Source organism: Pelmatolapia mariae, linkage group LG16_19 (assembly GCF_036321145.2).
Source record: "Pelmatolapia mariae isolate MD_Pm_ZW linkage group LG16_19, Pm_UMD_F_2, whole genome shotgun sequence".
Taxonomy (NCBI): Eukaryota; Metazoa; Chordata; class Actinopteri; order Cichliformes; family Cichlidae; genus Pelmatolapia; species Pelmatolapia mariae.
In genome coordinates, this window is record NC_086241.1 from 41,850,977 (window position 1) to 41,875,140 (window position 24,164).

At 38.4% G+C, this 24,164-nt stretch overlaps 1 protein-coding gene across 1 annotated transcript in view; it reads right to left on the minus strand.

Moving 5' to 3' along the window:
* Positions 1-1,757: 1,757 nt before the first annotated feature.
* Positions 1,758-24,164, minus strand: part of scfd1 (sec1 family domain containing 1) — a 39,232-nt gene continuing 16,825 nt past the window's right edge. Inside the window, exons 17-25 of the mRNA XM_063498880.1 lie at positions 8,962-9,041; positions 8,360-8,422; positions 7,307-7,382; positions 6,042-6,095; positions 3,927-3,979; positions 3,788-3,821; positions 3,113-3,178; positions 2,047-2,115; positions 1,758-1,947 (exon numbers count right to left, since the gene is read on the minus strand). Of these exons, the coding sequence (XP_063354950.1) occupies positions 1,924-1,947; positions 2,047-2,115; positions 3,113-3,178; positions 3,788-3,821; positions 3,927-3,979; positions 6,042-6,095; positions 7,307-7,382; positions 8,360-8,422; positions 8,962-9,041 (519 nt within the window). The 3' untranslated portion in view covers positions 1,758-1,923. The remainder of the gene's footprint in view (positions 1,948-2,046; positions 2,116-3,112; positions 3,179-3,787; positions 3,822-3,926; positions 3,980-6,041; positions 6,096-7,306; positions 7,383-8,359; positions 8,423-8,961; positions 9,042-24,164) is intronic.

Below are 24,164 nucleotides of genomic sequence, written 5' to 3' on the forward strand. Positions count from 1 at the left end.
GTGACATGACACAAGACCACATTCACCCATGGATGAACAACGCATGGTGTCGATATATACATGACAGCACACCCAGAAAAGACTGCTATGTTTGCTCCTATATGCCCCCAACGACACAGTACGCCACCTTGTACGTGAAGGCAATGGACATAATTCAAGCAAAGTGTGCCGCAAGCTACGCCAGCCGTGGGTATCAATTCCAGGGAATCGTGGTCAACCATGAGGAACCTCTCCAGATAGAACTACGAAACGGCACATGTGATGAATGGTTCTGGGTTGACCTGAAAGTGAGGCACAGAAGTAAGGCTAAATCATTCCCAGTCTTTCTTGGAAACAATGGGAATTTGAGCCACAGCCTATGCTACCGCCAAGAGAACGGATCCACGCCAATGGGAAACACCACCAACTGTAAAGCAGTACAGACACACGCTCCTGGAGGGCCCGTGAAGAGCAGCAACATCTCAAATGGCACCTTCTGGGTGCAAGGGATGGCCTGGGATATCCTTCCTAGGAATTGGACAGGTCAGTGCGCTCCCATTTTCATATCTGACCACACTTTCAAGATAACCATGGACGCCATGTCAACATCAACGTCAACAACAAGGAAAAGACGAAGCACCCCAGACCTCAAGCAGCATGATTCCATATGGGGTTCCGATGTCCCAGAGGAATTTAAACTTTGGACTGAAAGACAAAAGGTTCTGAATGCTTCATGTAAATTCAACGACGAACGGGATCAGGAGATTGACGCTCTGTGCATTGCAGTAATGCAACACAGGATCTTGGCTCTTGGAAGTCCCTGCTGATTAAAGGACTTGTTTTTGTTGGTGTTATAATACTGTTATTGTGTCTTTTCACTTCATGTGTCATACCATGTTTGAATGGTATTGAAATGTTTACAAGTGGCCATAGACTGATACAATAAGCTATGAACTGTACATATACATATACATATGTACAACAGGAGGGAATGATAAGAGATTTTTTAGGATTTTGAGATTTTATTATGTTTATGCTTAAAAGTATATTTCATTTAAGTTTTCTAAATGTGTTTGCTCTTTTCACTATTCAGCTTAAATAGAGAAGTATGAGTCTGTCTGTGCAAACTCAACAGGAAACCTGCATGCTGTGCAAACTCAAACAGGAAGTCTGCACAGAGCACAGTTTTATTTTCGCTCTTCCTGTATGTTTCTGAGTTACATGCTTGAGTATAAATAAACGCTGACAACTGCTGCAGGGGTGTGAGTCTCCGTTGAGCTCTCACCCGTGTGCACGTTAATTTGCAAACCTGTCTGAGTGTCAATTATTCTGACCTGAGTTGCATTACAGGAAAACTCCTCACAGTGACGAGTTATAAAACAAATATTTTATGGTCTCCTGTCCACAAATTAACCAAATGTAAGAATTTTGTTTAAAATACTGCCTTTAAACATAATCAATTTCATTGTCATTAATTGCAAGAGGAATTGAAAGTAATGTATCTACTTCTAATTTTCCATATATTTAGCTTTAAAGTAGCTAATACCTTAAAGTATTAGCTACTGTTAGCTACAATTGAAATTTAGTGGGGGTTTTAATGCACAAAACCTAAAAAGGAAATTTTTAGGTAGTTGCCCAAATTCACATAGCAGGAGGTTCTTCAAAGATGAGTTAAAGACACACTTGTCTAAAGATGATTTCGTAGTTTTATGTTTATGTATGCAGGAAGTAATGTTTAATGCTCTAAAATATGAAGAAATGCGTGACTCCAGAGACAGTGAGTTGGAACTGTTGAGCTTTATTAGTAGCGCTTAGTATGAGAAACAGAAATTACAGTGAAGACAGAAAATATTTAGTCCATTAACAGAACAGAGTAGATAAAACAAAGTGGAATAAAGGTATCGGCAATGAGAGAGGGAGATTCACATGTTGTCAGTGTCCGTGTCACTTTTGGCCAAGTTGGGAGAGCTGTGAAAATGAAGACCACAACAGGTTTTTAAATAGACACAATGAAACGTCTATGGGCTTATTGGCTTATCCCCTCACTGGTGCTGTGTGGTTCCTCACCTGTTTGATGAACTGAGACGCATTGAAGAGCTCACTGCAGCCATAAACAATCTTCTTCCCCTGCTTAGACTGGAAATACAGAAAAATGAAGTTTCCTACTGAACCTATTATTGCAGGGAGAAAGTAACACTTCCACACAAATACTGTTGTTTTTACCATTCTACATGTATTTAACACCTTTGGTGTTAGCTGGTTGTTCGGTGGTAATGTTGCCTCACAAGAATAGAGGTTTTTGGGTTCAAAGCACAGTAGGGCCCCTCTGTTTGGAATAGGCATATTCACCCTGTGCTTGCGTGGTTTTTCCGTGGGAGCTACGGTCTCTCCTACCATCAAAATCACTAGGTTAATGCTGCCTATATCAGGAGGTATAGGCAGCATTGAGATTGAGGTAACACTTCAATCTCAAGGCTTTCACTTACTGGTAAAAATAAAGGTTTTATAATGCTCTGAACTTTGCAAACAACAAAAATGATATAAAGAGTCTGCGTGTCATTTTGTTATGTTAGTGTTAGTATGTGTTGTAAGTTTGGTCCAACAAACTTTGAATATCAGTATCCCAGTTATGACTTGCTCGTGTTGGTCACTTTATTTCACACTGTAAACTGTAAAGCTGCTTCGTTGGTCATTTTAAACCACTTCAAAGTCCCTTTAAATCTCAATTGTAAATTTTAGACTGTTACTAACCCTTTTTTACTCCAAAGTGTATATTTACTCCCCTTACCTCAGTCTCAAAGTGTATATATGTTTATTCTTACTCTTCCTATATTTATTGTTGTTCTTTTGCACTGACTGGAACTGGAGTCTCGTCGTCTCGTCCCTCTATATACTGTACTGTATATAGCAGAAATGACAATCAAGTTTACTTTGACTTTGAATACATTTTCCCGACTTCTATTTTATATAATGTGACAGTGTTTTCACTGAAGGACCTAAATTGTTTTAGTGTCATTAAACTTTAACAGTTTTAGTTTGATATTTAACCCATCCCATATGAAACGACATTGTATTCATCTAAAGAGACATCAGACTAAAATATGGAAAAGAACTTTGAAATGTACTACCGTACCTTGGTGTAGTCCACCAGATTCTGGTACTCAATATAGTTTCCTCCACCCACTACGAAGACGATGGCCTGAAACAGCAGGAGGTAAAAAAATCAAGCTTATATCAGAGGATATGTTGAAGGTGATGGACAGAAAGACTGCAAATGATTAAAAAAAAGCTGCTGAAAGGGGTAGACGCCTCTAATTGTATGCAGGAAATCAAGTTTTATTCCAATATTCAGGATTTATAATTATTTACTTCATTACTATACTTACGTATGTATTTAATTTCAGATATGTTTTTACTTGTTCAAGAAATCAATTTTGTGATATTGTATCTTATTTTTTCACATCTATAATTACTTAGGCTATTTTTCCCTGGTAGTAACAATAGTAATGTAATTACTAGTCTACCATGGACTTGCTCGCATAACTGTTGTTTTACATGTTGTTGTCTGCCGTGACTGTGTGGTGATGGGATTAGTCCAAATCAAATTCAATCTCATAAAAAATTCCAGATTTGAAACTTTGCAACTTCCATCACAGCTAAGAAACAGTTAACTGTGCTTTATGAGAGAATCATGTGCAGCAACAGAAATTCCTGTCTGTCTTGTGTTTCCTTTCAACTTTTGTTGATCCTGGAAATAACCTGAACTGAATCTCATCAGTCAAACTTTGGTCCAGATACACAAATTCACCTCCTGAAACGGGTTCTTGTTCCTGGGGATGGAGCTGAAAGAGAAGGAAAGGATGATGAGACATCTTTGAGTGTATTTTACCCACCGAGAAGATGAGCTCTGCCAAGCTACAGATGAGACTTTGGATTTGTTTTCATACCTTTCACTGCCTCGCAGCATCTTTGGGTCAAAGTATCGATAATCATCTGTTTCCTTAAGGATCAGATAGAAAAATTTTTTTAGACAGACGTACTACACATGACACACTTGTACTCAACAGCCACAAAAATAAACCCTAAATAATGTAGATGGTAGAGGGATATGTAGATTGGTTTGGCCGCTCTGATATTATTAGATGATGAAGAGCTTCCAATTTGTAACTTAAAAATAAAAAACAAAAACCTGCTGGTGTCAAAATGTAAAACAACAACAACAAACAAACAAAAACAGAGTTAACCAAATTGAAAGCACGACAAAGGCAAAAGATTTATTTCACAGGTTGACCTGGTTGTGTTGTCTCTCAGCTCCAAGGACTAAACACAGACAGAATAACACAGCACTGTGTCTTTTGGCTTACTGTCACATGACCTAGATGCAGGTGGGTACAGGTTTAGTTCAAAGTAGTATTTGTACTGGAGAAGGATCGTTTTTGTCAGTGATGTAAAAGCCCAAGCAGACCATGAAAAACAAAGACGAGTCAGATTTATCATCTTCTCTGGTTCATATTTTCCTCATTTTAATGACACAAAGCTCTGCAAATTGTACGTCTCCCACTCCATCCTAAATTAATTACAGGAAATCTCAGTTCATATGCAGACACTCAAAAACAGCACAACCTATTTATTAGCTCAAACTTAAAAAGTATTTCCTTAACTGCTTTGAGCCGGTGTCTATAATGGCACCAGTAGTTTTTGAGGTTAAAACTTGTGCCAGAGGACCTCACAAACGCAGAAATACAAAGTTAAACTGTGATTTTCTAAAAGTCACTGGAGACTTTAAAGGCTTTCAGTTTGTCCACATCGAGAGAAAATCGTACAAAAACCTCCACTGTGAACAGCAACATGGTTTTATTACGTGGCTTTATCTGATTAATGTTAGTATTAATATTAATATTTTATCTAACTAAAAAAATGAGTAATAACCTCTATAAACTTCTCCACCATTTTGCTATACTTTAACTAAAATATAACCTCGAAATGCAACAGTTTTACACTGAGGACAATCTGATAGAGGGAGAATGTGCTCCGTTTCTTTTATCTTCATCCCAGACTTCCATCCCCGCTCCACCCTTTCCCTTTTTATTCACAACAACAGGACCTTTGTTGGTAGTCTGTAACTCCAGACGCTGAGAAACCTGCAGGGGGTGTGTGTGTGTTCACTTGCAAGTCTGTCACTACAAGGACCGGTTTAAGCTTTGAGCAGAGACATTTGGGACTTAACTTCAAAAGGAATTTTTGACAGTTCAGAGTTTGTTTTAGGGTTCACGTTAGATTCAGGTTTTGCTTTGCATGCATATTTGTGCGCATGGTCAAAATGAATACATGGGCTGAGAGTCGGAAACTGCACTTTCAGTTCAATGTGATAAAGTGTGTTTGCTAGTTCACGTGGGTTCAAACGTGAGTAATAGAATCTGTACTTTCCCTCCTCTCACACATGGACCACAGCAGTTAATATGAAGCTAATGTAATTTGTGGCATGTGTGTTGGAGCTGTCAATCACAGCTGAAGTGACACAAAAACGTGTCTTTCTTCTGAGTTTCCTCTCACCAATTAAGTTATGTTGAGGCCCACAGATATGCAGGTCTTACAGAGGAACCTTTCATATTTTCTTTAGCAGAGAAGTTCTATATGTAATATAGAGTACTCTGCAGTTTTGTATTCACACTATACTGTACATGGTAAGCCGCTTTTATATCATGTGTCTTTCTGTCGGTCAACTCTACACTTTCTACCTCCACTGTAGAGATTTGGGGAAACATGTTAAAAATAGTGTATATTAAAGTTCCATTTGAGTAACTTTTCTTTCACATCAAGAGAAAACAACTTAAAATGATTCATGTAAAAATGTGGCTTTTTGGAAAACTTTTCCCAATCTGTACCGCAGAAGTGGACACCAGAGACACATCAGTGGGACTAGAGTTCCCCCCCCCTTTAATACTCGTATTAAGTGTTTCTATAAAAGAGCTTGGGCTTTTCCCGCTTTTCACAACACTTCCTATATTTTTAACTAATATAGGAAATATGTTTTTTAAATCATGAACAAAAACAAAACTCACAGGATGAGACTTCATCTCCATCAGGTTGTCCAGGATACGGGTAACCGGAAGGTTCTGGAAAAAAAAGAAAAGAAAGAACTTTTAAACATAACAAACAATAATGAATCTCTTACAATAAATTCATTTACTTTTTATGATTTGATATTTCATAAGAATCACGAGTTTGTGTTTAGGTTGGACTTTTTTTTTCTTTTTAGATATTTGGTAAGTAGCTATTTTGGAAAACTGGAGTTGCAAGTGAAGAAAAAAACAAGAAAAACTTCAAATATCTTCCCTAAGAGAGCATCAAAAGATGCATTCAAATCTACTCTCACTGTTAATAATGTTCTGGCAGCGAAGCAGAGCAGGTGACTTCAGCGGGTCCAATTTCAGTATGAAGAAAACAGACGCCACCTCCCTGCGTGTACGTGTGTGTGTGATGATTATAAATGACTTTCTTGTCTGTGCCAGTTTTAGTCTGAAACACCCTGCCATCGTCATCGTGCTCATCCATATTCCTGTTGTCTAGGAATGAGAACGTCGTCACATTACGTGCACTTGATTTAATATTCTGCCAGATGCAAGCAGACGGAGGATGGTACTTTTGTGCAAAGGCTGTTAAATGCAATGTGCAGATGCAGTTCAAAATGATCTCGTTTTCAGGTGAAAACATATGCCAAGGAAGTTTCCCAAGTGTTACATGGACAAACATGAACAAAAATGTGAGAAAAGGAAAAAAACAGAAAAAGAAGGAAAAGTGCTGTTGATTACAGCCCTGTCCCTCCAACCTAGCACTTTATTAACTACAATTAAATAAAAAAAATCTTCAGATAATCTTCATATAAATGAGAAAAAATGTGATCTCTGTGACATTTGTGGCTATTTTTAAACTAAAATGATTCTTCTTTTTCTTCTTACAAACGAATGCCATTTCTGAGGTGCTAAAAGGTCCTCAAAAACTCTGACACGTGTCACATGTGTGAGCATGAGTGATGTAAAATAGCTTTCAAAGTTGCCATAAATACAGCACATTATAATAAATATGTGTAGCTCTGATGATGTAAATATGCAGCAGTTGTGTGGCAGGCTTTAAATGTAGTTTTATCACTTTAATTTGAAGGCTGTAAGGCATCTTTGGTCAGATAAGACTGGGTACTGTTCAGGTTGACGAACTGGACTTTAGACAAGTTCTTAATTACTTTTCTTGTGTTGATTTTGGTAAGATTAGTTCATTGTTTCAGCTGGTTTTCTGGAATTGAAATGGTAACAGAAGGACTTTTACTCACATGCTGTTTGAGCACCAGGTTTTTCACACCCTCCATGACAAACTGGGAGCCAGTATTCATCACTCTGGAGAACAGTCTGTGGGGATGGGGTTGGGGGGGGGGTTAAGGAGAAATAGATGAAGAAAAGCCAGGACGAGAGGAGAGACAGGATGGAGGAAAGCAAGAGGCGGAGGGCAGGAGGACAGGGTTAGGCTGGTAGTCTAAGAAACTCTAAAGTAAAGGAGAGAGTGAGATGTCCCTGACTTTTTGATTCAAAAAGTCAGTTTACAAAAATAGAGTAATAAAAAACACTCAGTCCACAGAGAAATGACCACAGCCTACACTCAGGAAAATAAACTTTCAGGATTTGTGTTACACTGTGATATCACAATTACACAGCCAAGCACCTAATTAGTCCCACCTGGATCCACCCCCTACTCTACCTCTACTATAGCAAAATCATAACTGCTGTCACACTATGGTACCAGTGTGCCTGCTATTACCATTAACCTTGGTTGTATGCCTACAGACAGAGAACCACTTTCTTAGAGAGCTATGGCTACGAATATAGACGTATATACACAGAGTGAAAAGGAATGACCCACTATTTTATTGTCTCATTTTTCACTACTGTATCTAATGGCAGAGGCAGGAAAGGAACAGCTCACTACATGAATGAAGCACACAGCAGCCATTCCTTTGGAGCTTAAATTTGGACATATTAGACTTCAATAACACGCGGAAATAGGGTGTAATACGTGACTAACAGTACCAGTAGGAGAGTAATCATAGTAGACTCCAGTTATATTTCACAGCCATTGAGAAGCAATTAAGAGTAGTAATATGTGATTATGTTGTTTCTAAACAGTTTCTAAAGCTGCTAAATCTCAGTGGAAAAACCTTACAAAATTAATACATAAAGCTGGTCCAGCTGTTTAATTCACTGCTGATTACTCAATGAAAAGAATGTTTAAATTGTCATATAACATCATTTTAGACTTGTCATTTCACTTATTAGTTCATAATTCTAAAACTATGTTAAAAAGGTACAAATTAATAATATTATTTACTTACCCCATAGGTTTGACTCCACTGTTGCCATAATTGGCTGGTGTGGCAGCCATTTTGGTAAAGGCCCTTGAAAGCATGAGAGGAAACCACAAAGACTTAAGCATACTGACGAATTAGTCAATACTGTGTAAATTAAATGATTTTTAGATAAAGCCTTGATGGAAATTTTGAGTGTCAATAGTTCAGCATTTATTACAAAATCTGTTGACCATTGGAGGATCAAAATATGTGGAGTAACAAATAAATAAAATCAAAGAACAGAGTGAAATGCAACACATAGTGCTTTTAATTTGATTTTTACGCTCACTGATAACAGTAAGAATTTAAACAAATTGCTAATTGTCAGTTATTTTGGCACTGATGATGAGTCTTCATGTGAAAAATGAAAAAGGTTGGTTCATTACTGAAATGGTTTTTACGTATTATTAGTTGGTGTCCACAGCTATCTGTGTTATGATGTGATCTTAATGTGCTATGGAAATAATTTGTAGCAAACATTGTATTTCTCTTCATTTTGAATTATTTGCTCAATTTTCCTTAAATGGCATCAAAATTTAAGTGAGACAGCAGTTAAATGATGCTGCTGGGAAAAAAACACAACTTACTTCCATTGTTTAATGTAGTTTAGAGGTGAAAGGTCACAGCCTGCATCCAACAAAGCCTTCTTATACTGCTCCAAATCAGACTGAAACACAAAAACAAAATCCCACAGTCATCTAATGTTAACACATAAAGATGACCAAGGCTAGAAAATAGGTGGAAAATAACAACAACAATAATAATAATAGAAAATAATAATAAAATAATAAAAGGTTAAATAATGGAGCGACTGTACTCCACTGTCTGTATATTCAATGAAAAGCTAAACAGATACTGTGAGTATTTTGAAATAGGTGCAGTGTCAGCTTTGCGACTAAAAGGTACTGGCAAAAATTCTGGGAGGAGAACATTTAAGGAAATAGTATAATTATGATTTACAGCACACAAGTTTGCAGCACCCAAATTAACACAAATTGTTTTGAATATTGCAAAACGTACATCTTATTTGCACTTGATGTGATTGTGATAGGTGCTGTTGGGAGTGTTTATTTATTTAGAATTGAGAGGGAGATGCTGTCAAAACAAGTGTGTAACTGACACTGACAAAATGATCAAAGCTGTAGATCGCGTTCCAAAACTTGGCTGTGTCTTGTAACTCTTCATTGAGTCATCACCCTGAATGTTTAGCGTTGAGCACCAAATATATTTGGTCTACAGCAACACTTATACTCATGAAAGAGAGAACTTACATGAACAAGAAAGTCAAGACACTTTTTGCAGCGAATGACTGGTTTGTAGTGTTTCAGATTTTTAGTCCCATCTCTGCGTATTTTCTCTCAGCAGTGTGCACACAGTGCTATTATATGCAATACAAGGCAATACTGTATACAAGGATTTCAGGTTTGTGTGCATAAACCCTATGTTCCACCTGACCTGTCAGATTTATTGAATGAACAGGTATCTCAACTATCCTACCGCACACAGTCCCAAACAATTTCTAGCAGAAAAGTTTGCATTTATATGTGTCAGAAGATAATTATGTTTTGATCAGTTACATGAAATGTATTCTTTATATTTATCAGTGAAGCACATGTCTACGTGACTTTTGACCTAATAACTTTTGACATGAACTCTTCTGTGATAAACAACTTACAGCTTCCTCTTTTTATTCTAGAACATACAGATTTAGAAAAGGGGAACCTCAGCTCTGAGTTCTGAGAATAATGTTGTTATCTTTGTACACACACACACATACACACACACACACACACAGAACAATCTTGTATAAATAAAGAACGCAGACGGTGACAAAGCGCGAGTCCATGAGTGTCTCCTGTGCGAGCGCTCTGTGACCGTCCTCGCGAGTAAAGAACTGCAGTGTGCTAGTGTTTTCTAACTCAGACGTCTCAGCTGAAGAACGGCAGGGTGATTTGAAGAAATCCCCTGTCAATATGAAAAACATTGATTCTCAATATATTAAAGATTGCTCTTACACTGTATTATGTATATAATGTTACTCACTCCCTTATCAGGTCTGCTCATTTTTGACCCCCAAATTTACTTTCAGCACATATTTGTGATTGCAACATCAAGCTAATTTTCACACACTTAGTAAATCTTACCTTAAAATTAAAAAAAAAAAAAAAAAAAAAAAAAAAAAAAAATCACAACAAAAGTCGCCTCAAGGCGCTTTATATTGTACAGTAGATCGCACAATAATAAATACAGAGAAAAACCCAACAATCATATGACCCCCTATGAGCAAGCACTTTGGCGACAGTGGGAAGGAAAAACTCCCTTTTAACAGGAAGAAACCTCCGGCAGAACCAGGCTCAGGGAGGGGCGGCCATCTGCTGCGACCGGTTGGGGTGAGAGAAGGAAAACAGGATAAAGACATGCTGTGGAAGAGAGACAGAGATTAATAACAGATATGATTTGATGCAGAGAGGTCTATTAACACATAGTGAGTGAGAAAGGTGACTGGAAAGGAAAAACCCAATGCATCATGGGAATCCCCGGCAGCCTACGTCTATTGCAGCATAACTAAGGGAGGATTCAGGGTCACCTGGTCCAGCCCTAACTATATGCTTTAGCAAAAAGGAAAGTTTTAAGCCTAATCTTGAAAGTAGAGATAGTGTCTGTCTCCTGAATCCAAACTGGAAGCTGGTTCCACAGAAGAGGGGCCTGAAAACTGAAGGCTCTCCCTCCCATTCTACTTTTAAATACTCTAGGAACAGCAAGCAGGCCTGCAGTGCGAGAGCGAAGTGGTCTAATAGGGTGATATGGTACTACAAGGTCATTAAGATAAGATGGGGCCTGATTATTTAAGACCTTGTATGTGAGGAGCAGGATTTTGAATTCAATTCTGGATTTAACAGGAAGCCAATGAAGGGAAGCCAAAACAGGAGAAATATGCTCTCTCTTTCTAGTCCCTGTCAGGACTCTTGCTGCAGCATTTTGGATTAGCTGAAGACTTTTCAGCAAGGTTTTAGGACATCCTGATAATAATGAATTACAGTAGTCCAGCCTGGAAGTAATAAATGCATGAACTAGTTTTTCAGCATCACTGAGACAGGATATTTCTAATTTTAGAGATGTTGCGCAAATGGAAGAAAGCAGTCTTACATATTTGTTTAATATGTACATTGAAGGACATGTCTTGGTCAAAAATGACTCCAAGGTTCCCCAGTGTTACTGGAGGCCAAGGTAATGCCATCCAGAGTAAGAATCTGGTTAGATACCATATTTCTAAGATTTTCAGGGCGGAGTACAATAACCTCAGTTTTATCTGAATTAAGAAGCAGAAAGTTAGCGGCCATCCAGGTCTTTATGTCTTTAAGACATTCCTGCAATTTAACTAATTGGTGTGTGTTACCTGGCTTCATGGATAGATAGAGCTGCGTGTCATCTGCATAGCAGTGAAAATTTATGCTATGTCTTCTAATGATGCTGCCTAAGGGAAGCATGTATAATGTAAATAGAATTGGTCCTAGTACTGAACCCTGTGGAACTCCATAATTGACATTAGTGGGTGAAGAGGACTCTCCATTTACATGTACAAATTGGAGTCTATTAGATAGATATGATACAAACCACTGCAGTGCAGTACCTTTAATACCTACAGCATGTTCTAATCGCTCTAATAGGATATTATGGTCAACAGTATCAAACGCAGCACTAAGGTCTAGCAGGACAAGCACAGAGATGAGTCCACTGTCAGAGGCCATAAGAAGATCATTTGTAACCTTCACTAAAGCTGTTTCTGTGCTGTGATGAGCTCTGAAACCTGACTGAAACTCTTCAAATAAGCCAATCCTCTGCAGATGATCTGTTAGCTGTCTGACAACTACTCTTTCAAGGATTTTTGATATGAAAGGAAGGTTGGAGATTGGCCTATAATTAGCTAAGACAGCTGGGTCTAGAGATGGCTTTTTAAGTAAAGGTTTAACTACAGCCACCTTGAAGGCCTGTGGTACATAGCAGATTATTAGAGATAGGTTGATCATATTTAAGATTGAAGAATTAATTAATGGCAGGACTTCTTTGAGCAGTTTTGTAGGAATGGGGTCTAAAAGACACGTTGATGGTTTGGAGGAATTAATTATTGAAGTTAACTCAGAAAGATCAATTGGAGAAAAAGAGTCTAACTTAACATCGATGGTACTGAAAGTAGCTGTAGATAATATTACATCTGTGGGATGATTATTGGTAATTTTTTCTCTAATGATAAAAATTTTATGTGTGAAGAAGTTCATGAAGTCATTACTAGTTAACGTTAAAGGGATTGTTGGCTCAGTAGAGCTCTGACTTTTTGTCAGCCTGGCTACAGTGCTGAAGAGAAACCTGGGGTTGTTCTTATTTTCTTCAATCAGTGACGAATAGTAAGATGTTCTGGCTTTGCGGAGGGCTTTCTTATAAAGCAGCAAACTATTTCTCCAGGCTAAATGATGATCCTCTAAATTTGTGACACGCCATTTCCTCTCCAGCTTACGAGTTATCTGCTTTAGGCTACGTGTTTGAGAATTATACCACGGAGTCAGGTACTTCGGATTTGAGGCCTTAGTTTTCACAGGAGCTACAGTATCCAGAGTCGTACGTAGTGAGGAGGTAAAATTATTAACAAGATAATCGACCACTGTTGGAGTAGCGTTCAGATAGCTGCTCTGCTCTGTGTTGGTACAGGGCATTGAAGATGATAACAGTGGGTGGATTATATTCTTAAACTTAGTTACAGCACTTTCAGAAAGACATCTACTGTGATAAAGTCTACTCTCCACTGCTGTGTAATCAATTATTGTAAATGTAAATGTTATCAGGAAATGATCAGACAGCAGAGGGTTTTCAGGAAACACTGTTAAATGTTCAGTTTCTATGCCATATGTTAAAACAAGATCTAGAGTGTGATTAAAGTGGTGAGTGGGTTCTTTTACATTTTGAGAGAAGCCAATTGAGTCTAATAACAGATTAAATGCAATGTTGAGGCTGTCATTTTTAGCATCTACATGGATGTTAAAATCACCCACAATAATTATTTTATCAGAGCTGAGCACTAAATCAGATAAAATGTCTGAGAAATCAGAGAGAAACTCTGTGTAAGGCCCAGGTGGACGATAGATGATAACAAGTAAGACTGGTTTCTGAGTTTTACAGCTGGGGTGGACAAGGCCAAGCACCAGGCTTTCAAATGAATTAAAAGTCTGTCTTGGTCTTTCGTTAATTAATAGGCTGGTGTGAAAAATTGCTGCCACACCGCCCCCTCGGCCTATGCTTCGAGGTTTCTGGTAGTTAGAATGACTCGGGGGTGTTGATTCATTTAAACTAACATAATCATCCGGCTGCAACCAGGTTTCTGTAAGGCAGAGTAAATCGATTTGTTGATCAATTATTAAGTCATGCACTAACAGAGACTTGGAGGAGAGAGACCTAATATTTAATAATCCACATTTCACTGTTTTACTTTTGGTTCAGATGTGGATACTGTATTGTTCTTTCTTTTTGATTTTTTATGTTTAAATTGTTTATTGCTGGTTTTTAGTTTGTTTTTTGTCTGTTTGGGAGCTGACACAGTCTCAATGGAGATGGGTTTTTGGGGGGGTAGCAGGAGGAGAGAAGCTGCAGAGAGGCGTGTAAGACTGCAACTCTGCTTCCTGGTCCCAACTCTGGATAGTCATATTTTGGGGGGTTTAATAAATTGGTCCATATTTCCAGAAATGAGAGCTGCTCCATCCAAAGTGGGATGGATGCCGTCTCTCCTAACAAGACCAGGTTTCCTCCAGAAGGTTTGCCAATTATCTATGAAGCCCACATCGTTTCTGGGACACCACTCAGACAGCCAGCAATTTAAGGAGAACATGCGGCTAAACATGTCACTCCTGGTCTGATTGGGGAGGGGACCAGAGAAAACTACAGAGTCCGACATTGTTTTGGCAAAGTTGCACACTGATTCAATATTGATTTTAGTGACCTCCGATTGGCGTAACCGGGTGTCATTACTGCTGACGTGAATTATGATCTTACTGTATTTACGTTTACCCTTAGCCAGCAGTTTTAAATTTCCTTCAGTGTCGCCTGCTCTGGCCCCTGGAAGACAATTGACTATGGTTGCCGGTGTCTCTAGCTTCACATGTCTGAGAACAGAATCACCAATTACCAGAGTTTGACCCCTGGCAGGTGTGTGGCCGAGTGGGGAAAAACGGTTAGACACATGAACAGGTTGGTGGTGTACCTGGGGCTTCTGTTTAAGACTATGCTTCCTCCTCACCGTCACCCAGCCGCCGTCTTTCCCCAGCTGCTTGGGGTCTGCCGGGGAACAGCTAGCGGGGCCTACGCTATCTTCGGCTGCACCAGCTACAGGGGCCTGGCTAGCTACGGGTGAATGAAGAGTGCGAAGCCGAGTCTCCAATTCAGTAATCCTGGCCTCCAGAGCTGCAAATATGCTACATTTGTTACAGGTATCATTACTGCTAAAGGAGGCCGAGGAGTAACTAAACATCTGACACAATGAGCAAGAAAGTGCAGGAGGGACAGGTGAAGTAGCCATGGTGCTAACGAGTCGGCTACGAGCTAAGCTAAGCTAGCGAAACAGTACAGAGACAGTGAGTGAATACTTTGGCTATAAATTAGGTAGTGAGTACACAGAAAGGGTGCTTCAGATGAAGCACATGAAGATTATACTATGAAAAAGGAATGTATCTAAAAGATTTTAATTAAATTGCTAAGCAGAAAAGCTACTCAGAAACACCACTGTGTTTGAGCAGGAACAGGAAGTGATACTCTACCACAAAGCGAGCGAACACCAAGTGACAGCACCATATATATATATATATATCTTATATATTATTTACCGGATTTTTCGGACTATAAGGTGCACTTAAAATCCTTTAATTTTCTCGGCTACTGTAGTCAGGAGCCTCGCGGAGGAATCCGTACTGTGTGTATAAGGACCCCAAAATGGCATCTGTTAACAGACATGCTTACGAAGCGGATTTCAAACTCAAGGCTGTCAGTAGAACATGAGAAAAGGGCAGCTGCGAGACAATTCAACATTAGAATTTGATGGATTTGTGGAAGAGAAATGAACTGAAAAACTGAGTATATTGTTCTGTATTTTATGTGTTACAACTGAACAATGTTGAGAGTTATTGTTAATGAGTTGAATAAAGTTTGACTTATCTGACTGTATTGTTTCGCTTAATGCGCCTTATGTATGAAACTGGGCCTTATAATCCGGTGCGCCTTATAGTCTGAAAAATGCGGTAAGATATATTCATGACAGTATGCAGATTCTGATCTTACAGTGGTACTGGCATGGCAGAATATTACACCAGCAGTGTCAAACATAGGTTTGGTGAACTGTGGCAATCCAACCCACTGGAGTTTGTTTTACACTACAAAAATTACAGAGGAACAAGGCATAATTTTTTGACTTTTACTTTATTTTGCACCAGAAACCAATACTTTTCACTTTAAGTGACCAAGAGGTCATTATCGTAAGCCTTCTTCTGGAACTGTATGAACAAGTTTCTTTGACTTATGAGTGTGAATGTATAAAAAACTTTAACTGAAATAAATATTTTTTTTAGGACTTCTCAAAACGTCCACCACCTGTTTCATTCATTAAATACAAAAGGTGTTTTCTTAGGTTATCCAACAGTCCAATCCATTCAAGATCAAATTGCAATGTATGTGGCCCATGAACTAAAATGAGTTTGTCAGCCAAGGCATATCATAATAGGAATGATTGGATTTTGTGCTCCAATTTAATTTTGGATAAGCTGGTGCCATTCACAACAGAGCAGAGGAGGTTAATGGAAGAGGAGTGCTCTGTGATGTGTTTTTGTCTGAAAAAAGGTCTTAGTTATTGTCAGTTATCACTGATGTACATGTGGGATTTATTTAGCCTGCACTCTGATTGAAACAAAAATAAATGAAACATCACTTAAGCCACCCCATGTCAAATATTTCATTAAATATTTCACTAATGCATTAATCATAACACAGAATTTAGCTGTTCAGAGTCTTGCCAAGTAAAGTAAGACATTAGTGTATATACTTGGTAATATAGTTCAGTTTACTTCAGTGTGAAAGAATATGATGCAGTGTGGATCGTCCACACATAGCTTACTCTGATGAGCAGCTTGTGGAAGCCACCCAGGTATTATTAAAGTGCCAAACCATGTTAGAGGGCGCACAAAAGTGTGCCTGATTGTTTTTGTAGCTATCTGATATTTATCTAATCCACACTAATGAAAATCCAGCAGCAGTCGCAGAAACCTTAAAGCAAATAGAAGAGAGTAAGGAAAAGGGTGAGAGCTAGGTCTGTGAGATATAAAACAGGAGGTAGAGGAAAGAGAGCAAGAGACAAAAAGACATGGACAGAAGGCCAAGAGTTGGTCACATAGGGAGAGGGATGACCGGAGATGACAGGAAGGAAGAGGGGAAAGAGTGAAAGAGGGGGTGGAGGAGAGGGGGCTGAGAGGGTACTCCCAATGGGGAACATCTCTCAGCTGGATGAAAGATGAAAGCAAGAGTGAGGCTCACATTTTGGCAGAGGGGCGAGCAGTCACACCATCTCACAGCAGAGGAAATGGAGGATGACACTCTGAGAATCACAGAGCTCAAAGTGGAGATCTTAAACAACCATCAAACAGTCTCCTTTCTGTTGTTCACATTTGGGAAACTTTTCGCCGAAAAAGACGATTCAACAGACAACTCCAGACATCATCTCCTTCACAAACCTGACCAATCACTCCTTGAAGTGGGAATGTCTTAGAATTATACTATACTGCATTATCCACAACATACTGGTACATATCATCTCAACAATAAGAATTATGCTGGTCCAAACTACTAAAAATGCCAAAAATAACACAGTTTGAGAGACAATATACAGTATTTTTACACTAAAAAGTTTGAATCCCAATAAACTATACCATAGCTCAGCATGGTGTGCAGTGTGTCCTTAAGAAATACAAGTGCCAGGCCTAAAAAACTATCTAGAGCAGACGAACAGTATCTGAAAGTCATGTCTTTAAGAACTGAGACCTGACAGTCACATTTAGCGCCATCAACAGCCTCATTAATAGCCACCCTTTCATCAGGTGGAATGGTCAGTTGGAAAATGTTTACATATTGCCCAACGTTACTACACAAATGACAAAAAAGACTGCCTGAGAGAATTTTGACTGTGTAAAGAATAAAGGTTTCTTCCCAAATATCGACTTTCAAGCAAAATATAAAGAAATGAAGGGTTGCTCAAGAGTTTTGCTTTATTCTCTTCATAGCTGAATCAATGGGCTACTTTCAGTCATTGTGCAAAGGTACTGTTTATAAGGTTGGGGATACCTGCATTCAGCTGAGAGTGAAACAGTCACTTGGATGAGTTCTCCCACTGAAAACGCTACGTCCAGATGAACAGAATCAACCTTTTGGGATTTACTTACCTGGATGATTGAGCATGCATCAAGAAAGCCAAATCAGTAATGTGACCTCCTCCAGTGTTCTTTAAACTTATCAGGCATTGCGGAAAATGGGATGCTTTTATATAACGACATCCAAGGGTTTTAAGAAAAAGAAAAAAACTTTTCTGTCATCTGGAAATGGTTGTGACGGACAAGATGTGAATCAAAGATCCATTCTTCAAGAATCCAGTGGAGGGAAAATAGGTGTGGATGAGAACAGACAGTGAAGAGAAAAAAAACAAAACATAACTGAACTTACTCTTGATGCCACTTGAGGCTGGCTCTCCAAATATTCATATGTTAAAATTGATTTTTGGCTAGGCTTAAAGTTAGGGGCAATGGGATGCTTCAATTGACAGGTAGCTCTTAGTGTCTTCTAATCTTAACCAAATCAGTTTTTTTTCTGAGAGAAACTTTGGTTCAGCCATTTGTCAGTGGCTCATAATGAAATGATAAATATGGTACAGCCAAAAAGATGTTTCTCATACAGCACATCCAAAATGTGGCTATCGATCAACATCCTTTGGTTCTGAGAACACAAGAGCGCAACCTACTTCAAGCCATCTGCACAAACCATTTCTATTATTTGCCAAACCACAGCTGGTGTTGCAAGTCTCCCCTGTGCCATTTGTTTGAGTGATGATCTAGAGGACTGTCATCTAAGATGACAAATTAAATTCTGTTTGGTTCAGAAGTCTGAAACAAGATGCTGAGACTTGGCCTGGGTTAGCTTCCACTTCAAAACATGGAAGAGACAGTGAGATCACTATGGAAGGAGTTTTATTTAATCAGTGAACTTATAATACAGTGTGTAACTAAGAGAATACATCTAGTTAATCTCTTGTTCAATCATAATTGTGATCCTATAAAATAATGCCTACCATTTTTAAAAGTGCCTTTTTGCATAATGAGTAGTCTTATAATTTTTTAGTATTTGTTAGCTTTAAATAGAATAGCCATAATGTGTACAACCCATAATAGAATATTATTTTGGCTTGTACACTGGCAAAAAGTCAAGATAGTTGACTCGCTTCTTTGCAAAACAGTTACCCATTACAGAACATTCATTGGATGTTTTGCAGTGGCAGTGCCACACTACATTTACTTATGAACAAACATGAAAATTTCGTTATGATCTCACCTGTTAAAAATACTTTGTAATGTCATGTTATTTGTATATGCTGCATTCTATTAACACATCTCTCTCAGAGAAAGGTATTAAGAGCTGAAGTCAAATGGTGGAAACCATCACAGAGAAATAAACTACTATACCGGTTTTTGATATTCTTGTCTTTCTTTGTCTGAACTGCAAATTTCACAGCCTCATCAACATTGTATTCCCAAAAGGGCAAAAATGTAAACATCTAGGCAAATTTTAAGGAGCCAGAAAAGATTCTTATTTCCATCTCGATTTTATTTAGGGGTTCTCCTACAGTATCAGTAAAGTACAGTTGTTATCGTTCACCATTTATCTCATAGTGGCACTTCTTGCAGTTCATTAAGTGTTTATGAGAAGGTATTTTTAAAATTCCCAATTTCCTTTGCAGAAACATGCGTTTACAATTAAGGGTGCCACTCTGTTCTGAGACCTCCCTGCCCTTCCAAGTGCATATGGACAGCCAGATGTAGTGAGAGTAGCAAAAACAATATCTCTGCCTCTGGCAAGTACAGATCAGACAATGACAAATCAAGAAACAGCATTCAAGACAAATCTGGAATGTCTAGCAATTAGAGGGAAACCAAAACAATTTAAAAGAAGGATCATGTATGAGATTTGGATGCGTAGAAAAGTATAAGCTGATTTGTGCTAGCACTGAATTCAGCTGATTTGCTTGAATTTTGACTAATCTTGACTTTAATTTTATGTAAAAGGTAGTAGATAGTTTAGAATAGTCCATTATTGTTATTGCACATGTACAACAAAATTTTAGGTGCTCTACACTAAATATGCCTGAAAAAACAAACAAACAAACAAACAGGAAGAATATATACAAAATAAGAGAGAGGCACACAATAGAAAAGGATCTGTAACAATGGTATGAAGGCTCCAAAAGCCAACTGTAAATCTAGTAAGAAACAGAATTTCTTCACTGAAAACTGTGTTAAACTGAAAATGTTTCTCAAATTAACTCAAACAATTTTTGATTTCCTTGCTCAGTTTATTTCTGCATATTTTGGACTTTTAGCATTAAATACTCATTTTGAGTTTACTCCTGCCTTTTGTGTCTCTGCAGCAACAACAATACAGCACATTATGTCTGGTAAATATTATGCTCATTACTGTTGGTAACAATGGTATAAATCACAAGCTAGATATATTATATATTAGAAATATACATATTTCTATATATGCTCAATTAATGTGTGTTCATGTTTGAAATATGCTGAAATAGAAAACGTATGTGGTTAAATTAATTACTTTTACATACCTTTAGTCCATTCTTAATATGGGTATTAGACTTTCTCAAAGTATATATAAAAAATAAGTTAAAGCAAAATATTTCTATTATCCAAAAATGTATTTTGAAAGCGCCTTCCCATCTGTGCTTTTAAAACTTCTTCTGAGATGTGAGTCTAATATCTCAAGTCAAGCTTAAATGTGGAATAAAGATCAACTACTGCATAATCTCTTTTTGCTATTTTAGAAACTTAACACACACACACACACACACACACACACACACACACACACACACACACACACACACACACACACACACACACACACACACACACACACACACGACCAACCAAGCCTGAACTTTGACTGTGATAATGACAATGTTAGAAGTTTGTCTGGGGAAAAAGAAAGCTGTCTCCATTTTGCTGTTGTGGTTTAATTCTCCTGTGTCCTCAGATAACTCAACTCTCTTGATATCCCCGTTTTGTTCCTTGAATAGAACACTGTACCACAAGATGACCACACAAAATTCCACATTCTCCACAGTCACAGTTTTCCTCTATGTCTGCCTTTATTTTGACAGAAGGGAATCAGAATGGGGAAAAAACAAAACAAAACAAATTCTAACATTGCCCTGTCACTAATGAATCATTTTTGCACCCAACAACAAAAACAAAGATAGCCTATGGAGCACAAGCATCAGAAAATAATATATTACAAGTAAAAGATTGTTCTGGGTCATGACCAAAGTTCACCTGAACTGATCATCCAAAAGATGGTAAATAGTAAATGGACTGATTTTTTAGGATATTTGGCATGCACACTGGGGGAGCCAGGGATTGAAGCACCAACCTTTCAATCAGTAGATGACCTGCTCCACCTCCTGAGCTACAGCCACCCCTAAGCATTGCTCTTTTCAAGCTTAAGTGTGTTAGTTTATTAAATAAGGTTTTACGAACAATCCTCATAAAGTTAAAGTCCAGTAACAGAGAGCTGACAAATTCCAGCACAAACTAACACTTTTTACATATTCAAAAGTGAAAAATAAACTACAAATCTACACTACCAATCAAAAGTTTGGACACACCTTATCATTTAATGTTTTTTGTTTATTTTTACTACTCTTGTACTACTACCACAAGAGTCAACTCTGCTGTTGAGGATAAATTCATCTGAATGCCACACGGAGTTCCAGTAGCAGACACATCTCTACATCAACTGTTCAGAGAAGACTGCGCAAATCAGGTCTTTATGGTCAAACAGCTGCTAAGAAACCACTACTAAAGAAAAGCAATAAGCAAAGAGAGTAGTTTGGGCCAAGAAACACAAGGAATGGACATTAGGCCAGTGTAAATCTGTGCTTTGGTCGGATGAGTCCAAATTTGAGATGATCGGTTCCACCCGATGTGTCTTTGTGCAACGCAGAAAAGTTGAACGGATGGTCTCTACATGCATGGGTCCCACCCTGAAGCATGGGGGAGGTGGTGTGATGGTGTGGTGGTGCTTAGCTGCTGACACTGTTGGGGATTTATTAAAAATTGAAGGCACACTGAACCAGCATGGCTACCACAGCATCCTGCAGCATCATGCCATCCCAACCGGTTTGTGTTTAGTTGGAACATCATTTATTTTTCAACAGGACAATGACAGCAAACACACCGCCAGGCTTTGTAAGGGCTATTTGACCAAGAAGGAGAGTGATGAGTGCTGCAACAGTTGGCCTGGCCTCCACAGTCACCTGACCTAAACCCAATGGAGATGGTTTGGGATGACATGGACCGCAGAGTAAGATGCTCAGCTCCTTCAAGACTGTTGGAAAACCATTTCAGGTGACTACCTCATGAAGCTCATCGAGAGAATGCCAAGAGTGTGCAAAGCAAAGGGTGGCTATTTTGAAGAATCCAAAATATAAAACCTGTTTTGAGTTATTTCACACTTTTTTGTTTACTACATAATTCCGCATGTGTTCGTTCATATTTTTGATGCCTTCCGTGAGAATCTACACTGTAAAAGTAAAGGAAAATGAAATGGGAAGGTGTGTCCAAACTTTTGACTGATAGCGTATAAATTGTGTCAATAAATATATTTAAATAAATCTTCTTTATAAATCTTTTTTTTATTATTATTATTATTATTATTATTATTATTATTATTATTATTATTATTATTATTATCATCATCTATGATCTTAACAAAATCTTAAATAAAGGCAATCATACCATACTGGGGATGGCTGTAGCTCAGGTGGCAGAGCAGGTCAGCCACTAATCAGAAGGTCGGTGGTTCAATCCCAGGCTGCCTCCTGGCTGCGTGCCAAATATCCTTGGGCAAGATACTAACCCCATGTTTGCCTACTGGTGGTGGTCAGAGGGCCCGGTGGCGCCAGTGTCCGGCAGCCTCGCCTCTGTCAGTGCGCCCCAGGGCAGCTGTGGCTACAATGTAGCTTGCCATTGCCAGTGTGTGAATGTGTGTGTGAATGGGTGAATGACTGAATGTAGTGTAAAGCGCTTTGGGGTCCTTAGGGACTGAGTAAAGTGCTATACAAATGCATTAATACATTTACCATTTACTGTCGCCAAAGTGTATCCAGTGTTTTCTCTGTTTTCTTTGTATTGTCTTAGGCTCTTTACCTTACAATATAAAGTGCCTGCAGGCAACTGTTGTTGTGATTTGGCTCTATATAAATAAAACTGATTTGAATGATCCTGATCTAGTCAAGCATTAAGTATTTGCATCTGAACTGAATTCTCTTCTACAGCTGCATCAGGAAAGTTATGGTTAACACTTCTGTAAAGTGACCACTTTTTCACACCAAACAGATGGATGAATAGCCCACCCTGAGTGTGTTCTTCTGTTGCTGTAGGCTCATCCCTGTTGAGATGTTTATGTTCCTGTTGCCAACTCGGCTATCTTAATAAACCATTACAAGAACAATTGAGAAGTTGTGCAGGAAAGATTTGGGGACTAATACTTCATGTTGATCATGACTTTAGTACCTTCAAAATGGTCTGTTGACATTTACCAGAATAGAAGTTTGGATTTCTGTTCTGGTAAAAGTTTGGATGGTTTTTGGTGAATAAAAAATAGACCAGAGTAGGGCTGGAGAGAAAAACGTTTTAGACATTGGAAAATATTTAGACTCTGGAAACCAGAGGCCGTTTTACTCATTGACACTATTAGTTAGACTTGGTGTGCTGGCAAAAAACAAAAACACATTTGCCAGTTCACTGAATGTTCCTACAATAAATATGGAAGGAGCTTTTTCTAAATCATTTTTCACCTTTAAGATGTTCAAAATACGTATGAGAAAAGTTGGCGTTTGATGACACTTGATTTTCTACCTCACAACATTTAAGCTGCTTTCAAACATGAACTGCAGCTGTTTTCTAGTTATTGCCTGACTGGAGGTTCATGTCAGAGCACAAATGTCAGATAAAGTTGTTTCAGACAAACAGTCTTTAAACTTCTAACCCCTGAGCACAAAGTCCTTGGGAGGCCTACTAACATACTTGTGAGAATAAAGGAGGTGATTACGTGGCGAGTGAGTCGCTGTTGTGCGCTGCCTCCTGAATAAACGATCCTCACTTAAACCACTCAAACGATTTCCAGAAATGAGAATACATCTGTCTGTTCCCACTCTGCATCAATCAAGTTCTTGTAATTCTCTCCGTGTTCAGTCTTGCAATGGCAATTGAAATTGTAATCCTTACAGAAGTCTGCTCTCCACAGTTTATGCATGTGGCTTTACCTCTTCCTTCAGTAAATAAATATTTGGGCGTCTATGTATGTTAATGACTCTATATTCATCTTTCAGTCCTATCAAATTCATATCATCTAAATGACGTTATAACACATTTATAACAAAGCTGCTTCACTTGCACACAAGTACGTATGCAAATAAAAACAA